Source organism: Coccinella septempunctata, chromosome 1 (genome assembly GCF_907165205.1).
Source record: "Coccinella septempunctata chromosome 1, icCocSept1.1, whole genome shotgun sequence".
Classification (NCBI taxonomy): domain Eukaryota; kingdom Metazoa; phylum Arthropoda; class Insecta; order Coleoptera; family Coccinellidae; genus Coccinella; species Coccinella septempunctata.
The window spans coordinates 579,478-602,657 of NC_058189.1; the positions used below are offsets into that span (position 1 = coordinate 579,478).

At 36.6% G+C, this 23,180-nt stretch overlaps 1 protein-coding gene across 6 annotated transcripts in view; it reads left to right on the forward strand.

Annotated features, from left to right (window-relative positions):
• LOC123316792 (discoidin domain-containing receptor 2-like) overlaps positions 1 to 23,180 on the forward strand; it is a 321,074-nt gene that overhangs the window by 194,187 nt on the left and 103,707 nt on the right. For all 6 annotated transcript variants that reach the window (XM_044903031.1, XM_044903047.1, XM_044903023.1 and 3 more), the window contains one exon: positions 11,527 to 11,758. In XM_044903031.1, coding sequence (XP_044758966.1) covers positions 11,527 to 11,758 — 232 coding nt within the window. The remainder of the gene's footprint in view (positions 1 to 11,526; positions 11,759 to 23,180) is intronic.

A 23,180-nucleotide genomic window follows, 5' to 3' on the forward strand; every position in this document is an offset into this window, starting at 1 on the left:
TCTTGGCAGCAAGCCCATTATGTCACTCGAGAGGGAAGTTGGCAGAATCTAGTCAAAAATTTGTGTTTTCTATTAGAGTCGGACTCGAATCAGCAATCTCATTACGAAGTTCCTACTTAGGAACACTGTTTTCACTCTCTGTTCCATGATCAAAAGCTTGTCTCTGCCACTCTCATTGCATATTCACAACATTAGCTCAGGGAGAACATCGTCAACCCCAAACTTACGCAGCAGCACGGCGGCGTACGACTCCATTCCTATTCATATCCCCGTTGCCCTTTTCTTTCACCTTCTACACCCTGCATTACCATTAATTTGTAGAGTATTATTCATGTAGTCCTTTAATTAGATGAATTCGGGATGACAGAAGGAAATTCATGTCGAGATTAGGTCACGCGTGTTGAGGGGAGGAAGCGGAATATGTATTGATGCCATAGACGTTTCTGATTTTTGCCGAGACTGCACTTAACTTTTAACATTTTGGTCAGAGAAGGCCTAGTTAATTTTGAGTACTTGTAGACAAGAGATGTCTACTGGACCAAAGTGTTTTCTGAACTGCAATATACGTTTAGTGGATGATACAACTCTTTCAGGTTTTTTTGAAGATTGCAATCTTCCACCACTTGACATCATCTTTTTCCACTCATGGATAACATGTGTATACTGTTTTGAGTTATTTGCTTTTTTGGTAGTCATCAACAGTCATCTCATATTGAACAATGGAGTTATAACTTACCATTGAGCATTTTATGCTTAGGGATTCTGTTTTCATTGAGTAGCTTTAAGTCTCTCAACTTCCATTGTCTCCAGGTTCGTTCCTCGAGGTTTTTGTATTTCTAAATATTTTCTTTATGTCTATCTAGTAGGTTGTTGTTGTTTGGAATCGCCACATCTAGGGTGAATCGAAAAAATGGTACAGTAAAAAATTATTTGTTAAAATATATATGTTCAACATTATCTCAAGCTATTGTTTGCAAAGTCATCAGACTATACTATTCTATACTATACGTATTTTCATGGGTTCTACATGAAATCTATTCACGCCCTAAGCATAAAAATTCAGAAAATAAATTCTTGTATCTACAGTAACTCGCCAACTCGTTCATCAGATAATTCATAACACTCATTCACCTGAAGAAACTATTGTGATAATACACTGCGCAAAAAAATTAACGCACATTACGGAAATCTCAAATTTATTCTACAACTGAAGGTGTTCTCAATGATAATTATTTTTATCAGAATTATGCACGCATATGTTATCCACTTTCAACGGTTTTCTTCAATACAGATGTTTTTTCCCAGCAGGAATAAAAAAAGATGATATTATCAGATTTTGAATGTATTGGCTCCATTCTAAAATCAGTTGTTCTCGATCAATTCTAAAGATCATAGTTTTTCTTTCGTTTGATTTTCTACATTCGATCGCTATGCAACGCGAAACACGCCATTTGACCCAAGAGGAATGTGGCCAAGCGGTAGTTTTGCGAGAAGAAGGGTGGACATACAAAAGAATTGCAGAAAGGTTTGGAGTTTCCCATACAAGTGTGTCCAGAATGTTGCAGCGATTCAGGGAGACAGGTATGAATGTCCGAAGACCAGGACAGGGTAGACCACGGGTAAAAACTGCCATTCAAGAACGTTACTTGAGAGTTTCTTCGTTGAGACAACGGTTTGCAACCGCTCGCCTCCTTCAAATTCAGCTTGAGCAAACTCATGAGTTGCAAATTAGCACTCAGACAATAAGAAATCGCCTCGGAGAATATGATTTAAGGCCTCGTGTCGCGGCAAGAGGCCCAGCTCTTACCCCAGCCCATCGAAGGGCGCGTTTGGATTTTGCGAGAAAGCATATCCATTGGGAAGAGGCCGATTGAGAAAGAGTTCTCTTCACAGATGAGTCTAGATTCTACCTCTACCATTGTGATCGAAGTTCCCTTGTATACAGACGTCCACATGAAAGATATGCTCAGTGCAATTTCCTGAATACTTCTGGTTTCGGGGGAGGATCGATTATGGTATGGGGTGGAATATCTTTGACTGCTCGTTGGTCGTTGATAATGGAGCTACGAATGCTGATAAGTATATAAGGAACATTCTTGAAGAGCATGTAGTGCCATTTGCCCCATACATTGGTGAAAATTTCATTTTTATGGACGATAATGCCAGACCCCGTCGTGCGCGCATCGTTCAGGAGTACCTTGAAGAGGTTGAAGTCTCTCGAATGGTATGGCCAGCAAGAAGTCCAGATCTCAATCCGATTGAGCAGGTTTGGGACAACCTCAATAGAAGGCTGAGAAGTTCAGAAAATCATCCAGCCACTCTTAATGACTTAGGAATCCAAGTCGGAGAAATCTGGGAAGGATTAGATCATAACATTTTAAGATCACTCATTTTGAGTATGAACCGTCGTTGCCGAGCTGTAATTAACGCAAGGGGTGGAAATACCAAGTATTAAATCACTTATCAGCATTTCAGTATTTTGAAAAATGTGTCTTGTTTCGTTCAAAACCTTCCCGAGAGAAAATAAAAAATAAGTTATAAAGTCAATGTAGTAGAATTAACTTTCATCAAAATTGAAATTTTCAGAATGCGCATCAATTTTTTTGCGCAGTGTACTAAGAATTGAACCAAACAGTCAAAAAATTTCTTCTTTAGTAAAAATCCTTCTTCAGTTTTTTTAGTTCATTTATGTATTTTTTCATCAAGTCTCTGCTACATCAATTCATTCACGAAAAATAAATTCATTTTAGGTAATGTTGAATACAAATGCTCGTTTAAACAACCATTGCTTACATTCATTGCCAATCGACGCTGCCATTAAAATGCGTCAAAAAATTCAATCGTCAGAAACAAAAACAAGAAGATTCGCATCATCAAGGCGTAGACGCTTGATTGATCGACTTATGAATGTGGGGGAATTAAAAGCTGTTTGTGCCCTCACTCTCCGTTGACAGCGTTTACAAATCCCCCGGCAATCTTTCAGCCCGCAACTTAGATTTGATTTATCCGCCTTAAGTAATTTATTATAGCAATTTAAATTCACACCATATTTCATGGAGATGTGATGAGAATGGGAAAATTGGGGTTAATTGAAATGGATGGATGGAATCGAATTATTCACGGAATGTCTTTGATGTTGATGCGAGGGGTTCTTTTCTGAGTTGTAAGTTGAGTTTGTGGCCTTATTTTGACAGGAACACATCACTATGATGCGGTTTGCATTTGGGAAATCACTGATGTATGAACATCTTAGAGAAATCATAGGAAGTAGAAGATCTCTTCACAGGCATTCATGTACCATTATAGTGACGACGGCGGACGAAAAGTGTTTACGGACGGAAAAGTGTCTGCGGACGAAAAATAGCCGACTATTCGTTCAGAAATTAGTGCGCAAAATATAATTTTTTTTTGAGGTAGACGAAAAAGATGTTTTTTTATCAATAAAATCTTTGGAACTCTGAGAAATTCAATAAGAAATTATTGAAATTAACATTGACTTTGAAAGAAGCAATAAGAATCAAAGGGAGATTTACCTGAACTATCGAAATTTCCAAAGTCGTTTTATTGTCGAAACAAAAAAATAAAAGTCAAGAAAAGTCCAAAAAGGAATACACAGTAACTATCGTGATCAATTTTCGACAAATAGATATAAAATACTGAAGAAGATCCCGATTTATATTCTCAAGTTATCCAGATACATTGCGCAAAAAAATTAACGCACATTATGGAAATCTCAAATTTATTCTACAACTGAAGGTGTTCTCAAAGATAACTATTTTTATCAGAATTATGCATGCATATGTTATCCACTTTCAACGGTTTTCTTCAATACAGATGTTTTTTCCCAGCAGGAATAAGAAAAGATGATATTATCAGATTTTGCATGTATTGGCTCCATTCTAAAATGAGTTGTTCTCGATCAATTCTAATGATCAATAGTTTTTCTTTCGTTTGATTTTCTACACTCGATCGCTATGCAACGCGAAACACGCAATTTGACCCAAGAGGAATGTGCTCAAGCGGTAGTTTTGCGAGAAGAAGGGTGGACATACACAAGAATTGCAGAAAGGTTTGGAGTTTCCCATACAAGTGTGTCCAGAATGTTGCAGCGATTCAGGGAGACAGGTATGAATGTCCGAAAACCAGGACAGGGTAGACCACGGGTAACAACTGCCTTTCAAGAACGTTACTTGAGAGTTTCTTCGTTGAGACAACGGTTTGCAACCGCTCGCCTCCTTCAAATTCAGCTTGAGCAAACTCATGCAAATTAGCACTCAGACAATAAGAAATCGCCTCAGAGAATATGATTTAAGGCCTCGTGTCGCGGCAAGAGGCTTAGCTCTTACCCCAGCCCATCGAAAGGCGCGTTTGGATTTTGCAAGAGAGCATATTCATTGGGAAGAGGCCGATTGGGAAAGAGTTCTCTTCACAGATGAGTCTAGATTCTGCCTCTACCATTGTGATCGACGTTCCCTTGTATACAGACGTCCACATGAAAGATATGCTCAGTGCAATTTCCTGAATACTACTGGTTTCGGGGGAGAATCGATTATGGTATGGGGTGGAATATCTTTGACTGCTCGCACAGACCTAGTGGTCGTTGATAATGGAGCTATGAATGCTGATAAGTATATAAGGAACATTCTTGAAGAGCATGTAGTGCCATTTGCCCCATACATTGGTGAAAATTTCATTTTTATGGACGATAATGCCAGACCCCATCGTGCGCGCATCGTTCAGGAGTACCTTGAAGAGGTTAAAGTCTCCCGAATGAAACGGCCAGCAAGAATTCCAGATCTCAATCCGATTGAGCAGGTTGCGGACAACCTCAATAGAAGGCTGAGAAGTTCAGAAAATCATCCAGCTACTCTTAATGACTTAGGAATCCAACTCGGAGAAATCTGGGAAGGATTATACAGGAACATTTTAAGATCACTCATTCTGAGTATGAACCGTCGTTGCCGAGCTGTAATTAACGCAAGGGGTGAAAATACCAAGTATTAAATCACTTATCAGCATTTCAGTATTTCGAAAATTGTTCATTTCTCTTCTTTCACATAAGATTCGGTGAAATCCTGAATTTTTCTTCCATTTAATGTGTCTTGTTTCGTTCAAAACCCGAGAGAACATAAAAAATAAGTTATAAAGTCAATGTAGAGTTAACTTTCATTAAAAATGAGACTTTCAGAATGTGCGTTAATTTTTTTTCGCAGTGTATGATTGAGTGTATGGATGAATATTTCTTTTCTTCTCTATTTGAGAAAGGCCATCTAAAAACTGAGATTTCATTCAGTGTATTGATGAATCAACTGATTGCAGCCTCTATTGAACTGACTAGTTCGAGATTTGAGAATATTATCATAAATCATTTTGCATCCGAAACGAATCAGTTGAACTCAACCAGATTTTCTTAACCAGGTTAACATCAACATCCCAAACTCATTTTGCACATTCACTCAACCCCTCGACAAGGGAATGTACTCCATATTCTAACTGTTTTGTTAACTAATTTGGGAAGAACAATCTGAAACTTTTCATGAAAGGACCATTCAACTAATCAAAAGGTCAGGAACAAGTCATGTTCATGGAAACGAAGTGAGATTATAGCTTTCAGTAGCAAACTTTCAGTTTCAACAGAACCTATGTTCAAAGTTTCGGCGCTGCTGCCATTACTAGAGAGTAAAATCCCCGTGAAATTTCTGGGAGAAGCTGGCGGGGAAGTTTTCTCGATGATGCGTGAGTTCTTAACGACCGTTTCGCAGAATTTGTACGAAATTGACGGATTTTTGGAATAGTTGAGTCACTATTCACTTGATGGAAATGGAAATATGAAAGAAGGAATTTACAGAAAATTTTTTCAATTGAAAACAATTCACAAGTTCACTGACAACATATACACTGCGCAAAAAAATTAACGGACATTCTGAAAATTTCAAATTTAATGAAAGTTAACTCTACATTGTATTTATAACTTATTTTTTATGTTCTCTCGGGAAGGTTTCGAACGAAACAAGACACATTAAATGGAAGAAAAATTCAGGATTTCACCGAATCTTATGTGTAAGAAAAGAAATGAACAATTTTCAGAATACTGAAATGCTGATAAGTGATTTAATACTTGGTATTTCCACCCCTTGCGTTAATTACATCTCGGCAACGACGGTTCATACTCAAAATGAGTGATCTTAAAATGTTCTGATCTAATCCTTCCCAGATTTCTCCGAGTTGGATTTCTAAGTCATTAAGAGTAGCTGGATGATTTTCTGAACTTCTCAGCCTTCTATTGAGGTTGTCCCAAACCTGCTCAATCGGATTGAGATCTGGACTTCTTGCTGGCCATTCCATTCGAGAGACTTCAACCTCTTCAAGGTACTCCTGAACGATGCGCGCACGATGGGGTCTGGCATTATCGTCCATAAAAATGAAATTTTCACCAATGTATGGGGCAAATGGCACTACATGCTCTTCAAGAATGTTTCTTATATACTTATCAGCATTCATAGCTCCATTATCAACGACCACTAGGTCTGTGCGAGCAGTCAAAGATATTCCATACCATAATCGATCCTCCCCCGAAACCACTAGTATTCAGGAAATTGCACTGAGCATATCTTTCATATGGACGTCTGTATACAAGGGAACGTCGATCACGATGGTAGAGGTAGAATCTAGACTCATCTGTGAAGAGAACTCTTTCCCAATCGGCCTCTTCCCCATGGATATGAAAAAAATAGAATAGAATACAATAATTTTATTAATCCTTTGGGACTCAACAATGTGCATAGGGTAAATCAAAATAACATTGCTCTCTCGCAAAATCCAAACGCGCCCTTCGATGGGCTGGGGTAAGAGCTGGGCCTCTTGCCGCGACACGAGGCCTTAAATCATATTCTCTGAGGCGATTTCTTGTTGTCTGAGTGCTAATTTGCACCTCATGAGTTTGCTCAAGCTGAATTTGAAGGAGGGGAGCGGTTGCAAACCGTTGTCTCAACGAAGAAACTCCGAAGTAACGTTCCTGAATGGCAGTTGTTACCCGTGGTCTACCCTGTCCTGGTCTTCGCACATTCATACCTGTCTCCCTGTATCGCTGCAACATTATGGACACACTTGTATGGGAAACTCCAAACCGTTCTGCAATTCTTGTGTATGTCCACACTTCTTCTCGCAAAACTACCGTTTGGGCACATTCCTCTTGGGTCAAATTGCGTGTTTCGCGTTGCATAGCGATCGAGTGTAGAAAATCAAACGAAAGAAAAACTATTGATCACTAGAATTGATCGAGAACAACTGATTTTAGAATGGAGCCAATACATATGTAGAATAAATTTGAGATTTCCATAATGTGCGTTAATTTTTTTGCGCAGTTAACACTCAAATACATGAAAATATTACAAACTGATTTCAAAATGTATTCTGCAGTGCATCGAGATTTTAATTCCTTAGAATCAACGTGTTTTCGATCATTTATGTAGAAAACTAATCTGTAAGGAAATATCATTCCCTTACAGTAAGGAAATGAATATTTCCTAACAGCTGGGAGACCTTTACTTTTCCTTTGCGAAATTTTGTCTGGACTGTCAAAATTTCCTAACGATCTGCGGAAAACTAATATACCACTCGGTAAGTTGAACACGAAGGACTCCTTATCAGTTGAATATCCCTTCACCAGTGTGTACAATGATGTAAAATGGGCCCGAAGTGCCGCGACAAATAATTCAGAACGAGTATTACATCACAAATGGGCGCCACATTCTTCCTGTATCCAAACTAATCCATCACTCACGCGGAGGGTGCTTCGAGCGTTTCTTTTCGTCAATACAGGGAATATTGAATGCGAAGCGACGGCATGAATATAAATTCACCACTTCCCTATCTTTGCAGTCAAGTGACTTGAATTTTAGACGAGAATTATATGAAAGGATGCTGCTGTTCGATATACAAAAATACCCGGAATTCTCAGGGAGAATCATATGGACCGATCGGATAGGATATGCCGAAGAGGACGGGGTTCAATATTTCCAATAATTGGCGTTATTGCCCCTTCAAATCTGCATTTTATTGTGGGAAATGGAATTTCGAACCACGAATAAACAGGGCGCGAAAATCATAATTCCAAGGCTGCTTTCGCATCTTCTCTGTGCATCGTTCACGTAGGATCTTTTTCCAGTTCTTCTTAGAGCTATAAGTACGCTCTCATTTGAAATTACGAAAAGATTAGTTTTTACTAGGAAAGAAGGAGAACGATCGCTGCTTTGAGACCACAGAGTATTTGTCCCCTAAAATATGTACCAATAAGTAGTTCATGTTTTTGCCAATAGACGCGCTGGCGATCACAGGATGGCGAAATTTTGATTTAAACTACTTGAAGTTGGCTAAGTGTTGACAGATGATTAGAATATTATTATTTTCGATTTTTGATAAGAGAACAACATATGACCATGATGAAATGTTGAAGCGTGCGCTAGTGTAAGAGTGGTTTGGCATCGAAAAGAAAAGGAGAAGAGATAAAATTTCAGAGTGCATTTTTTAAAGAAAATTGAAATGAAACTTTACCTTTCGATTCCGAATCAATTTATGTGTCAAGTGCACTTTTGCGATGAAGATATAAAAAAAGATGATGGATTTATTATAAACGAAATCGAAAGAGAAGTGAGAAGTAGACTCTTCTGAATATGAATATCTAACCAATAAAACTACTTGGTTTAAAAGTGGATATTCTTGGAAAATTTTCTTAATAAACTTTTTAGGGTTTTCACTCCCAATCTCTGAAACAAAATCAATTAAAAATGAAATCGACGATTTGCTCCTGCGTAAATTCTTGCACTAATTTGTCAGGAGCTAATTAACTAGAAAAAATTGTTGCCTGACAATGAACTGAAAATAAATAACTTTGAAATTATAATTTTATGTGGTAACGTTTCAGAGTCTATATCAGACTCCTTCATCAGACGAAAAATCTATTTTCGAAAATCTTCTGAATTGTGGCTTTTGTTTGACATTAATTGTCAATACATAGAAATAGAGACTGCAGAGAAACGTTGATTCATTTAATTTTGAAATTACCGGATGATAGCTCCTTCTTTAGTAAATTGATCCAAATATGATCTATTCCTACCGAACAATTTGCCAAATTATTATCTTGATCTAATAGAATACACGTAGACTCTTTGATCTTTCGTTTGTAATGGTCTGGTTCCGTCATTAAAATTTTAGTGTTGTTCCAATCCATCATGTGGTCTCCCGTATCAGAACAAATATGATCTGCGATTTGTGATCGATTAATTTCTCTATTTTTAATATTATTTTTATGTTCGCGTTTTTTTATTTCTAGAGGTCTGGACGTTTCACCTGTATAAGTTTTACCACAAATACAGGGTATGTTGTAAATACAATTTTTCGATTTTTGTTTTTCGTTCAAAGGTTTAGTTTCTGTTAATATAGATCTTAAATCATTTTGCGTTTTTAAAACAGTTTGTATGCTGAATATCGAACCGATTGTTGGCATAACATAATATATGGTTCATAATGGTTCTCAGCTGAGCATTGGAAACAGAATCTACTCTAATTAGTCTTAAATCTGAGATTGCTACCTTTAGTTGTCTTGATATGTTCTACTCCTCACTGCAAATGTATATAATTTTGAAGATTATGTCAAACCAACTAACATATCCTGTTTTCAATAAACAATGATAAACATATGTTGATATCGATTTTCTGATCAGTGATTTCTTTTGAATTTAAATGATTTCGTCATTTATTATGACGGAATCAAGCTGATTACTTAGTCCCCTTTATAATATGAACTGTATTTTATTGCATATAATTCAAAAAATTCATATTTATCGTAGATTTGAAGAAACGTATCCGAAAAATCATCAGAAAAATCTTCGATGACACATAACCTGAAATAAAATTAAGGCTGTTCATTTCAAATTGACGCTTAAATCCCCACTCCTTATCGATCAACTTAGCGATCACAGCGCCTCCTATTTTCCCCGTTTTTGAAGACACATTTTTAGTACGGCGATCTCCTACCCTCTACTCTCCAAAGTTTTTACTATCAGCGCTATTGGCCTAAGATTCGGTTGATGACGAACTCAACAACATAGTAAAATTTAGATGTAAAAAGGGGGTAACATTGCAATTTTTGCACTTAACGACTAACATAAACCCCAAATTTCTATTTCTAAAAAAACAAAGCTAAAGAATCTGCGTTAGACCATTCAAGAAAGAGAAAAACCAAAACATTACATAATGCTCAAAAAAGTTACGATGGTGAAACCACAAGGCCAATTAAATAGCAGTATCTCATTTTGTCCTTACACTACGGACAAAACGGATCTCGTTAAAAGGCAAAAAAAGTTATTTCATGTCTTAGTTTTGTGGTCTAATTCAATTTTTAGCTCACAAAGCTTGAAAAAAAAGGATCAATGTTTGCACTCACTACCGAAATTGTTATTGCGATGCGATTATTGAAAATTCATAAATGTAAACCAAAACTGTATTTAATTTTGTCCGCATTTCCCCTACTTCTTAGCAATAATAGAAGAAACATAGCGTAAGCGTTGAATATGAAACTGTTCGAAATCAGTAACCACAACAAATTAAGAAAAATGTTGTTTTAGAGTCTAGAATTCGTATCTCAATAGAGTTATTTCGAAACTAATTTGAAACGTTATTTCTCCGTAGAATTTTGGTTACAAAGAGGATAGTTGTTACGTGTAACAAACCAAAATCAACGTGATGTGGTAACGTTGCTATAAAACTAGGAGAAAATGTATTTCCTAACGATATTTTGTTGTTTTCTCAATAATGAATAATAATAGTAGCGTTACTTGAATAATTCAGAGTTTTTTTCACGTCTATGTGTTGGCCGATGTACTCAAATGAAATGGTCAACAGATTGCGCCGCTGAAATAAAGCTGGAAATGTAGAACTTCCTTTCTTTTTCAAGGAAACCTTTTATCTTTCAGGACTCCTGAAATATTTCACCTATCCAATATCAATACTTTAATATACACTTTACTTGCTTGACTACCTTGGAAGAACTTATCTTAATCCTCTCGAATATTCTTTCATGATTGCAAATTTCGTTTTATAATTCATGGAAATCCTTCAACTTGGTATTTAGTGCATATTACTCACATCTACTTTACTTACCCATTTCCCAAGGACTCTTGTCTGAAATGAATTAAAAATAAATACTTCATTACGTCAATTAGCAGAAATTGAGCCTTCAAAAGAACCGCTCCGCAAAAAATCACAAGAACAAAGCCAACATTGAGAACAATGCCCCCAACCATGTTCCAAATTATATAAAGTAAAAAATCTGGCAAGACGTTTCCAGTGACTTCTAATGTTTTTCGGGATATAATAATCCCAGCAAAGTTCCATCTCACATTTCATGCTTCATTATTCCCCCCATTTACGTACTTAATTCAGCGAAACTCGTGAAACCCTTCAGACTGTCCTCTAGTGTTGTTTTGCGACATCAAAGTAGACTTACGGTTTTATTCTCTGTTTCAGGCTACGCAACAACAAAAACGGAGGTGCCTGGTGTCCCAGAAATATAATTTCCAGGGAGGCCAAGGAATACCTTGAAATCGATCTGGAAAAACTCCATGTAATAACGGAAACCAGAACACAGGGGAGGTATGGCAACGGGCAGGGTAGGGAGTACGCCGAAGAGTACATGGTGGATTATTGGAGGCCAGGATTAGTAGAATGGAAGCGGTGGAAAAACAGATCGGGAAGAGAGGTAAGATTGGTTTTATTCTCGGATTGAACTGAACCGATATTGTGAATAATAAGGCGGTGGGTTTAATTCGAATATGGGGGAAGGGAGAGACGCTGTTGACGTAACATTTGAATAAAAGGAAGCGTCGATATTGGTTCGGTTTGTTACGTGAAGGCAGAAACAGGGATACGGGTAAACATATTTTGAATTTTCAGTGCCAGTTACCTGCCTTGAGTTTCGGGAATATTTGAAATTTAAGGATTAATAAGAATTGAATGAACAAAATAGTCTTCTGTCTCACAAGACTGTTATACTCAGGATTACTAGTTTAGGGGCGTCTCCAAGTTTTCAGATCCTTACAGATCCGAACAGACTTATAATTTCTTAGGGCTAATTGCGACTGTGTGCCCTCCTGTGACTGAAGAAACCCAACCCTGATCTACAGATCCTTCCACACTTCGGGCATGGATAGTCACCAACCAGATCTGGCCGTCGCTGTATTCTTCTCGAGTCTCCATTATAACAGTGGACCAAAGACCTCCACTGTGATCTGTCTAACGCTAGTTGTTCGCAGTTATGATTGGCATTAACTGATTTCAGGGATTGATGCAGTATATCCTTGAAGCACTTATACTGTCCTCGTGGTTTCTGAGCTCCCTCTGTGAATTCGCCATACAGAGCTATTTTGGGAAGTCTTGTGTCTTGCATCCTCAGAATGTGGCCGCCTGAGTCGGGCCCTCGTTACTTGAGTCTAAATTGTTGTACGACTCTCGCGTTGCAAGACTTCTGCATTCGAAAGTTTGTGGAACCATCTGATGTGCATTATTTGTCTTAGATGACTTTGTTGCTTTTGTTCAAGCTGTAAAGAAGCGTTGGGAGGACCACTGCTTTGTAAACAGCTGTCTTGGTCTTCAGATTGAGGTCGTAATTTTGAAACACTCTGACCTTTAGCTTCCAGAATGCCCGTGATGCCGAATTTATACGGTTGTGTATTTCCGTGTCAAGGTTAGCCCTAGTATTTATGAAGCTTCCCAAGTATTTGAACTGTTAGACCTCTTCGAACTAGAGTTTCAAAGTTAGTACCAAATTCTGAGAATGGAAATCTTTCGAAACGAAAAATCTTTTTCATCCTTCTATTGGGTTTATTGGGACTCACACGATGGACACAATCACACTTAAGAAGAATAATTTCACACCAGTGGTGGCTCGTGGTAATTTGACCAGAAGAGGGGGCTAAAATTTTGATGAGCAATTGATTCAAGTACCTATATATTATCATTGAGTATGGGGTTTAATACCTAATGATATTGTACAGGTTGTATTTGAAGGTGAGGCTTTTTTTCAACAGAAGGTAGAACTGGTCAAAACTAAGCGTTTCACGAAAAATCACCTATACAAAACTTTCAAAATGACAAAGTTGAAAAAAAATTGAAAATGATAACTGAAATAGATCCTAATACGACCCTAGACCGTTTGTTAGCTGAATTATCGCAAAGCAGTGGGAAAAAACTTATCTCCTGATTCGACCATGTGGTTTCGTTTAGGATATTGGCTCGTTCGATATGAAAATGGAAACTTAGGATTGTCGAATTGTTCTCATTATTTTTTAGTAACTTACACGATTCTATGAAATCGCTCCTTTCGATACCAACTGAAAGAAGTGACACAAATGTAAAAAAATAGAGTACCTAATGCTTCAAAATCCCACCAATTGAATTTGTCTAAATTATTCACGAATTTTTTCTCAATGGGCATCACAATCTTCTTGTTCGAAAATTTCAACAATCATCGTAAAAATGGGGAAACATCATAGCACTTTTTCAACAAAAATAACATAAGCATTTTCAAGAAACTTCCTCGATTTTCTACATTTTGTTTTTCACCCTAAATTGCACGATACAACAATTATGATTCTCTCAAAAGTGACCTGATGCATCTGATCAGATGCACTTGGTACTGAAACCTTCATTGTCCAGCCCTGTGTTTGTGTTTTGTTTCGTTTATGGGATGCCGTCACCTTCCACAGTCCCGTACTTGAAATTCAATGAAATTTTGTCGAACTTCTAGAGGTTGTATCTCAGCCATCTTGGATATTTATACAGACAATTTTTGGTTAAACGACTTATTTTGAAAAGTTCTACCTTCTGTCAAAAGAAAGCCTCATCTTTGAAAACACTGTATATTATAGTATATTTTTTCGATATAATAAGAGGTGATATTTTCTCTGAAATTAATTTTTTTTGAGAATAGTTTATCTGATTGAAATTTTTCTTCAACATCCAATGTACAGGGTATCCGAAATGGCTTGATTTTGACTGTTCCTACTATTTCCGGACTAGATAGGTAAAAACGTTGAGTCGAGTCCTGGCTTCAATTTTAGTGAAAAGTCAATTAGTGGAAACCGCTTCACGATATCTTAATTTGTATTGAAGCTACAACCAAATTTTATATTTTGATTCGAAATGAAAAAATATTTTGAGCTGGTCAGTGGATTGTACCTAAAAAAGTGCCTGTAGAAGGTTCCAGATTCAGATCTGTAGCTTCAAAGACAAAAAACTTATGAGATCTTTTCAAAATCGTCGAAATCTAATGTTTTGTTAATGATTCAGAAACGAAGAATCGTAGGAGGCTACGGTTTTCACCATTCTTTGTTTCTCTCAAAAAGGAGCTCTGTTTTCTTCTAGCTCCTATAGTTCTCAAGATCCCCTCAGTGGACATCGAATTTTGACCAACCTGTATAGAATTGCTGAAAAATTAATTCAAGTGGAAAAACAAGTTTGCTCTCAAATATCCATTTCAATTATTGTGTAGTGCAATTAGAACCAATATCCATATCTCAACCTCCATACTTTTCAACAAAATAATTTTTCGCTGTCTGCTGCAGAAAAGCCAAACGTATAACAGTAAATGGATAACCTCATAATTCTAGAATACCTTCCGAATTTTCAATTCTTGATTGAAAATTCGATTTTCCACTCTAGCAGTTGATTGGGATCAATATTTGTTTTTCCAACAAAAGACCGTAATTTGCGGAGCATAGGTTAAATTAGCAAATACAACAACAATGTGAAGGTGATAATATGAAAGCTAAAATTCATAAGGTAACCCTTTGTAACACGAACGGAATTCTATTGAGGGCTGGGCTTATGAATGTGGCGTTGTTTAAATGGAATTCCATTGAAGGCACAACTCACAGCTATGATGGAGCAGTTCACAAAACCGTGAAGCATTCATTTGATGCCTGTTGTGGTATGGGGTGGAAAGAAATTTCCATACATTCCTACTCTGCAGCTTCTTCAGTGTTGAAAATTACAGAGGGATCAACGAAATTCCCAATGTGGGTATAGGAATCTAGATTAGGGTGGTATAATTCTACTTTTACAATTCCTTTGATGTTCTACCTATTTGTTTCGTGGTCCAATCTCCATATTAAATCACTTCGATCATTTTTATATCGAAATCCTCTTGGAGTGAGAAGCTGTCGATAAAGACATCTCAGACTTAGGTTTTGAGCAAGTCCAAAAAGAAAGAGCCTCTAAAGCTAGCTCAAACCATCGAGTTACTAATTTTCAGTAGACAATTTTTTGCTACTTTGAAAATTTATAACTAGGATATTTTATTGTTTATTAAAAAGGCAGGTATCTTGAGTATCAACCGTGTTTGCTTTTCAAAGGTGAGTTTTGTGAAATATACAGAGAAAACACAAAATTATATGTAAATAAAAGCATGTGATTACAGCCAGAATTAGTTTCTTGCGAAATTTTTCACAATATAAATGTTTAGATGAAAATATCAGATTTGTGATCCTAGATGAAGCTGCTGCGTCTTCAACCATTAGTCCTAAAGAATAACCAACATTAACCATTTTCAAGCATCTGCATGTTATGTGTGAATAATTTAATACTCTGTGTCAAAGCAAAAATGAATATACTTGAACACTGATCTCTTGTAGGTATGCAGATAACTAAATAAGCTTTTCTTAGAGCAAAAAAAATCAGATTCTTTCAATATATTGACTCTAATCACCAAAGCATGAACATTGAATTCGGATCACCCTTGAGAAATCATTGGCCAAGAATAATTCTGCCATTTCGAGGATATTTATCCACTCTTCTATACAGAGTGAGTCTTTAACTCGTACAAATATTTCAACAGTAGATTCTTGAGATAAAATGAAACACTTTCTTCTTAAAAGTTTTTTTTTCGATTCGGCCCTGATAAAAAGATATAGAGCCACTTTAAGTTTCCATAATGAACTGTGCCACCCCTGGAAAACAAATGTGTCATATTTTCAAAACGGTGACCTATTTTTAACTGAAAAAAGGTTCGAATATGCTTAGTGACTCAGACTATTGATTAGGATATATACCATGCTTCAGAATTCGGACATAAATTTAGAAAAAATAAAATATACTTGTCCTAAGTCATCGACCGATTTGGGAGGCTTGGGACACAAGTTAAAATCTATTGATTTCTCAACTCTCAAATGAAATAGGTGACTTGGGACGGTGTATTGTTTTGAAAAATTAGAAGTAGTGATTACATGATTGAAATTCGGTAAGGAAATTAAATTATAAACCCCTATTACAGCGAAAGTAAATATATTGCAACTCCAATGTGAAAAAAATAACAACAAAGGCACTTTGATTTCATTCATTCTTTGGTGATTTCTTTGTGAAAATAAATAAGTAATAATATCCTGCGAAAAATCGGTATATTTCCTGCTGCCAATGCGCCGCTTGTATCTATTCGGCATTATCCCAAATCACCCTATGAAACAACAAAATAAATGAATGAGATCTGTGTTGCCGTTTGAGTTGTAACAACCTTGCTTCATGACATATCTAAAATCCCAATATTCCACGTATCCAGAAAAAAAATTACACATTCACAAAGTGAAACACATGTACAGGATTCTAGAAAGTAATAAGGCCATAAAAAAACGTGCTTCTATTCTCCTGAATTCGTGAATTTTTCATGTCAATTCGAACTCTCTGGTCACGGCAAACTCAACAGCAATTAATTGTTAAACTAACCGAGAAGACGCTACACAATCTTATAAGTTTGTCCCTTCCCTCATAAATGATAAAAAACAAAGAAATCTGCAAGGTGGGTAACTGTCCCAAGTTACAGGACTGTCCCAAGTCACCCGTATCTACAGTATACGAAAAAACATGAAGAATACTTTCATTTTACAAAACGTTCAAATATTCATTCGATAGCCTCCAATTTAGTTTCAAGAGATGAGTTTTTCGAATGGTCATAATGAGAAAACTGAAAAACGTAGGTGATATCTTGTGTTTGAAAAAGGTCAATCAAATAAATGAAAAAGTATAATCCGAAATTGATTTCATGCGATAAAACCGATTATGAGATGGAGTTTTTCAATAGTCTGTATCTTTTAAACCGGGCCGATTTGGAAAAAATGGTAAAGGAAAAAAGTGTTTGTTTTGACCCTAAGAATCTACAGTTAAAATATACGGATAGAGAAATCAATCAGCCAGAATATGACGAGTAGAAGAAATCTTGTATAAACATAGTGCCATCTGGTGATGGTAATCTTAGCTTCGATTGACTCATTTTGGATTTTAAATAATAGAGTAGAAATTTCAACTCTATCCAAAACACTTAACTTATTATTATTCCATTAAGGAACTTCACGTGGGAATTCCCAGCATAGTAAATCGATTATAAGGAGTAATAATCCTTGTTGCATATTGATAAATTCGATTCGAACCAAAGAAAAGAAAAATTAGAATAACGATTTTAATGGTAGAAAAACAATTCAATAATTCATTCATTCGCAATGTAGAACAAAAAGTTCCAATTTTCGTATGCGGGAATATCCCGTGGTCTATTTCATAACGGATAAATAAAATATCGAATAATTCATTTCTCGCGAACGAATCGTCAGGAACGAACCTCCCAATTTTCGTTATATATTCAAGGGTTCAATAAAACTTTTCGAACCTTCGACTCTCCGAACTTCCGATTGGTTGCTAACGTAATTGATAATCGATCAGAGTATCTTATTTCTTTCGCAACTTTTCATGAACTGAGAACGGTTTTTCCAGAATTACGGCCATAATGATAGGCTATAGAATGGATGATTTGAATATCGAAGTGTTCGTGGAATCTACGTTAATTATAGAATTTAACCGAATTCACTAAATTGCATTTGGAAATTTGTCTTGTCAACGTAGCTTCGAATATTAATTGGATAGGAAAGTGGATTAGGAGAATGGTGAATATGGGTTATACTAATGACTGATATTCCTAGAAATTACGCCAATTCGTCATTATACACTGAATAAAACATTTGATTCGATGGGCTGGTTGCCCTCGTTCATTCTCTCATTTTGCGAGAAGAATGGTGGACATACACAAGAATTGCAGAAAGGTTTGGAGTTTCCCATAACAGTGTGTCCAGAATGTTGCAGCGATTCAGGGAGACAGGTATGAATGTCCGAAGACCAGGACAGGATAGACCACGGGTAACAACTGCCATTCAAGAACGTTACTTGAGAGTTTCTTCGTTGAGACAACGGTTTGCAACCGCTCGCCTCCTTCAAATTCAGCTTGAGCTAACTCATGAGGTGCAAATTAGCACTCAGACAATAAGAAATCGCCTCAGAGAATATGATTTGAGGCCTCGTGTCGCGGCAAAAGGCCCAGCTCTTACCCCAGCCCATCGAAGGGCGTGTTTGGATTTTGCGAGAGAGCATATCCATCGGGAAGAGGCCGATTGGGAAAGAGTTCTCTTCACAGATGAGTCTAGATTCTGCCTTTACCATTCTGATCGACGTTCCCTTGTATACAGACGTCCACATGAAAGATATGCTCAGTGCAATTCCCTGAATACTACTGGTTTCGGGGGAGGATCGATTATGGTATGGGGTGGAATATCTTTGACTGCTCGCACAGACCTAGTGGTCGTTGATAATGGAGCTATGAATGCTGATAAGTATATAAGGAACATTCTTGAAGAGCGTGTAGTGCCATTTGCCCCATACATTGGTGAAAATTTCATTTTTATGGACGATAATGCCAGACCCCATCGTGCGCGCATCGTTCAGGAGTACCTTGAAGAGGTTGAAGTCTCTCGAATGGAATGGCCAGCAAGAAGTCCAGATCTCAATCCGATTGAGCAGGTTTGGGACAACCTCAATAGAAGGCTGAGAAGTTCCGAAAATCATCTAGCTACTCTTAATGACTTAGGAATCCAACTCGGAGAACTCTGGGAAGGATTAGATCAGAACCTTTTAAGATCACTCATTTTGAGTATGAACCGTCATTGTCGAGCTGTAATTAACACAAGGGGTGGAAATACCAAGTATTAAATCACTTATCAGCATTTCAGTATTTTGAAAATTGTTCATTTCTCTTCTTCCACAGAAGATTCGGTGAAATCCTGAATTTTTCTTCCATTTAATGTGTCTTGTTTCGTTCAAAACCTTCCCGAGAGAACATAGAAAATAAGTTATAAAGTCAATGTAGAGTTAACTTTCATTAAAATTGAGATTTTCAGAATGTGCGTTAATTTTTTTGCGCAGTGTATTTGAACTAACCCCAGTCCGTCAATAAGTTTCGATTGCTTATTTTTATCTGTTTCTGATGATGAAAGAACTGCTTTGATATCGATCCTTAAAAAAGTGGATGTATCTTCGAGCAGACTATTTCTGAAACCGAATTATGCGAGATTATTATAAAAGCATCAACAAACACCTATGTTTCATTAGAGTCGCGCGGTCCCCAAGTGCCTCTTCCTTTGCGTTTTTCCACTTTATAGACTCCGGAGGGTTATTAGTTCCCTCGCAGTTTTCGGAATAATATTATGATTTACGTGTACGACGTTAGCCGAAAGTTTTTTCGGGTGGCTCATATTACGTCCAAAGAACTGTAAATTCACAACTTTCTCGCCATAACTTTTCAATTATCCCTACCATGGGATTTTTAGCATCAGTAACGTTCTCGTTGTTCCTTGTTCTTGGATTTAATGAAAAATGAGTGTATATGAGAATTCTCATGATGCTCATTTGTATATTTGTCTTTGCGGAACAAAGAAACTTCTTTTTTCAACTTTTTCTTTCGATTTCCCTCACATATAGATATAAGATACATGTTGTGACATTCTCTGACTAGTTGGAAAGCAAACATTGAACTGATGACAGGTAATAAAAGCACATTTTCAATGTCTGTTTCTAGACAACGGTCTATTTTGTGAGTTTTTGCTGAATCCATGTTCATGTGAATGCTGGGCCTTCATAGTAAACGATGATACTTTTACAACTTTTTTTAATTTCATTTTTCAATCTTGTTGGACTTAAAACCGACTGAGTGTACGATTTTCACGAAAATTAATTTTTAATCCACGAATCTAAGTTCAATTATGCATTATAGGTACAGGGTGAGTCTAACTTGTAGAAATATTTTGATCGTACCTATAGATGCTTGAGGTCAGAGGAAACACTTTTTCCCTTTACCATTTTTTGCGTATCGACTCGGTTCAAAAGATACGGGGTGTTGGAAAACCATAATAAAAATTATTTTTATTCTTCATAGTTCATGTCCATGTTGATTTAATATTAATAAAATTCACATCGCCGAAACGTCGGCGATGTTATAAGTACAACTTTGAGAATAAACTATTGTCCAATTCCCTGTGAATTTTATTAATATAAAATTACTTTTAGTTCTCTAGAACGGTTTTATCGAATGGAATGAATTTGGGAATATATTTATTCGATTAATTTTTTTCGAACACAAGATATCACTCACATCTTCCAGTTTTTCCCATTATGACCCTTACTTACCATAAAAATACCAAAAATTCATAAAACCCAGCTCTTGAAACTAAGTTTCAAGCCGTATTTGAGTGATTTGATTGAAGATGTATCTGTGAAATTTGAAAAATTGGGTACTTTGGCAGAATACGACTCTTTTTAAAAGATCCACAGAAGGTAGAACTGGTCAAAATGAAGCGTTTCCCCAAAAATCACCTATACAAAACTTTCAAAATGACAAAGTTAAAAAAAAAATTGAAGATCATTACTGAAAAAGATCCTAATACGACTCTATATAGTTTATTAGCTGAATTATCGCAAAGCGGTGGGAAAAACTTATCTCCTGATTCGACCATGTGGTTTCGTTTAGGATATTGGCTGGTTCGATATTTACGTGATAATGAAAATAGAAACTTAAGATTGCCGAATTATTCTCATTATTTTCAACTTACACGATTTTATTAAATGGCTCATTTCGATACCAACTGACAGAAGAGACTTACTTAGGACACAAGTGTAAAAAATAGAATAATACATACTTCGAAATCTCACCAATAAAATTCGTCTAAATTTTTCACGAATTTTTTCACAATGGGCATCTCAATCTTCTTGTTCGAACATTCCAACAATTGTCGTAAAAATGGGATGAAATGGGGAAACAACATAGCACTTTTTCAACATAACTAACATAAGCATTTTCAAGAAACTTCCTCGATTTTCTACTTTATTTTTCACCCTAAATTGCACGATACAACAATTATGACTCTCTCAAAAGTGACCTGATGCACCTGATTCGATGAACTTTGTACTGAACCATTCATTGTCCAGCCATATATAATAATAATTTCATATAGGTAGACAATTTTTGGTTAAACGACTTATTTTAATGACTTCTATATTTTTTAAAGAAATGTCTCACCTTTGAAAACACCCTGTATAAATCAACATGTTATGTGTCATGTGGCTGATACACCATTCCATAAGATTTAGCACTTAAGAACATGTTTGAATAGATGATTTGAAAAATATTCCACTACGTAACAGGTAGCGTCATATAGGTACTGAAAAATTCTATAGCCTTAAATATAGGTGCAATAAAAATTTCAATATCTCAATATCTTAGAGGTGTACAGACTGCATCCAATACTTTATTTCAGGAGCCATACGTATAAATGCACGTTAAAATATATGCGACCCGGGTTCCGTGATAAACGGAAAAGTTACTAGTTATTATATTCTTACACGAAGGCTCTACTTCGCTCGCAAGGTAGGTAGCTATATTGATTTTGTCGTTTTCCACGGGAGTACATAAAAGACGAAGGTCATCTGTAAGGGCGAATATCATATTGTTTTCGCAGTGATTGAACAGTATATCTTGCGGAGATAACGAGTAGCTATCGGGGTGTGCCTTTTACGACTCTGTTTGTTGGATAGACGCGAAAATTCAATGAGAATTCCGCAAAAAGGATCATAATGGAGTAGCCACAAAACTATATCATCTCGAGAATATTTTTATACGAGGATGTAATGATATCTAGTTAGCCTAGACCAATATTGCGTTACCATAGCAACGAACAATAACTCGTTAGAAGTGTCAGTGTTTGAGGTCAAAAAAGTAAACCAGAGTTACGCAATAAATTGAAAGAAAGAACATGTCCACTGAAATTGTGAAAATCGAAAAATTGGAGTATCGAGCCATCATCAAGTACCTGTATTTGAAAGGGTTAAGAAGTAAGCAGATTCACAAAGATATGCTTAATACCTTTGGTTATCAATGTCCTTCGTATGCGACCGTGAAAAATTGGACTGCAAGCTTCAAAAGAGGTAAATTTTCCATTGAAGATGATGACCGATCGGGAAGGCCAGTTTCTGTGTCAGTCCCCGAAAATATCGATGCAGTTCATGACATGATTTTATCAGATAGTCGAATTGGATTGAAACGGAAATTTGAAGCACTGAATATTTCATACGAACGCGTTCATCGTGCATATAGTTCACGTCAATTTTGACATGAAAAAAATTGCTGCAAAATGGATCCCGAAATGTTTGAATGTTGACCAAAAGCGTGCAAGGGTAGAAGCATCGCGTTCGATCTGTGCTCGATTTGAAAACGATGTAGACTTCTTAAACCGAATTGTTACTATGGATGAGACTTGGGTACATTTCTACGATCCAGAAACAAAGCAACAATCGATGGAATGGCGACACTCTGGTTCTCCAAGACCTAAGAAGTTTCGTGTCCAAAAAACTGCTGGAAAAGTTCTTTCGTCAGTTTTTTGGGATTGCCATGGAGTAATCATGATTGATTTTTTGGATAAGAGTAGAACAATAACCGAAAACTACTATTCGACATTACTGACCATTCTACGGGAAAAAATTGAAGAAAAAAGACGCGAAAAGCTATCCAGAGATGTTTTGTTTTGCAGGACAACGCCCCTGTACACAAATCTCATGTTGCCATGCAAAAAATTCGTGATTTAAGGTTTGAATTACTAGAACACCACCCTTATTCACCAGATTCGGCTCCATCCGACTATCATCTCTTTCCTCAACTGAAAAAAAGTTTAAAGGGTCGTAAATTTTCTTCCAACGAGGAGGTAATTGAAGTTGTGGAGGTCTGGTTTGCAGAGCAAGAAGAAACATGTTTTTCGAAAGGTCTG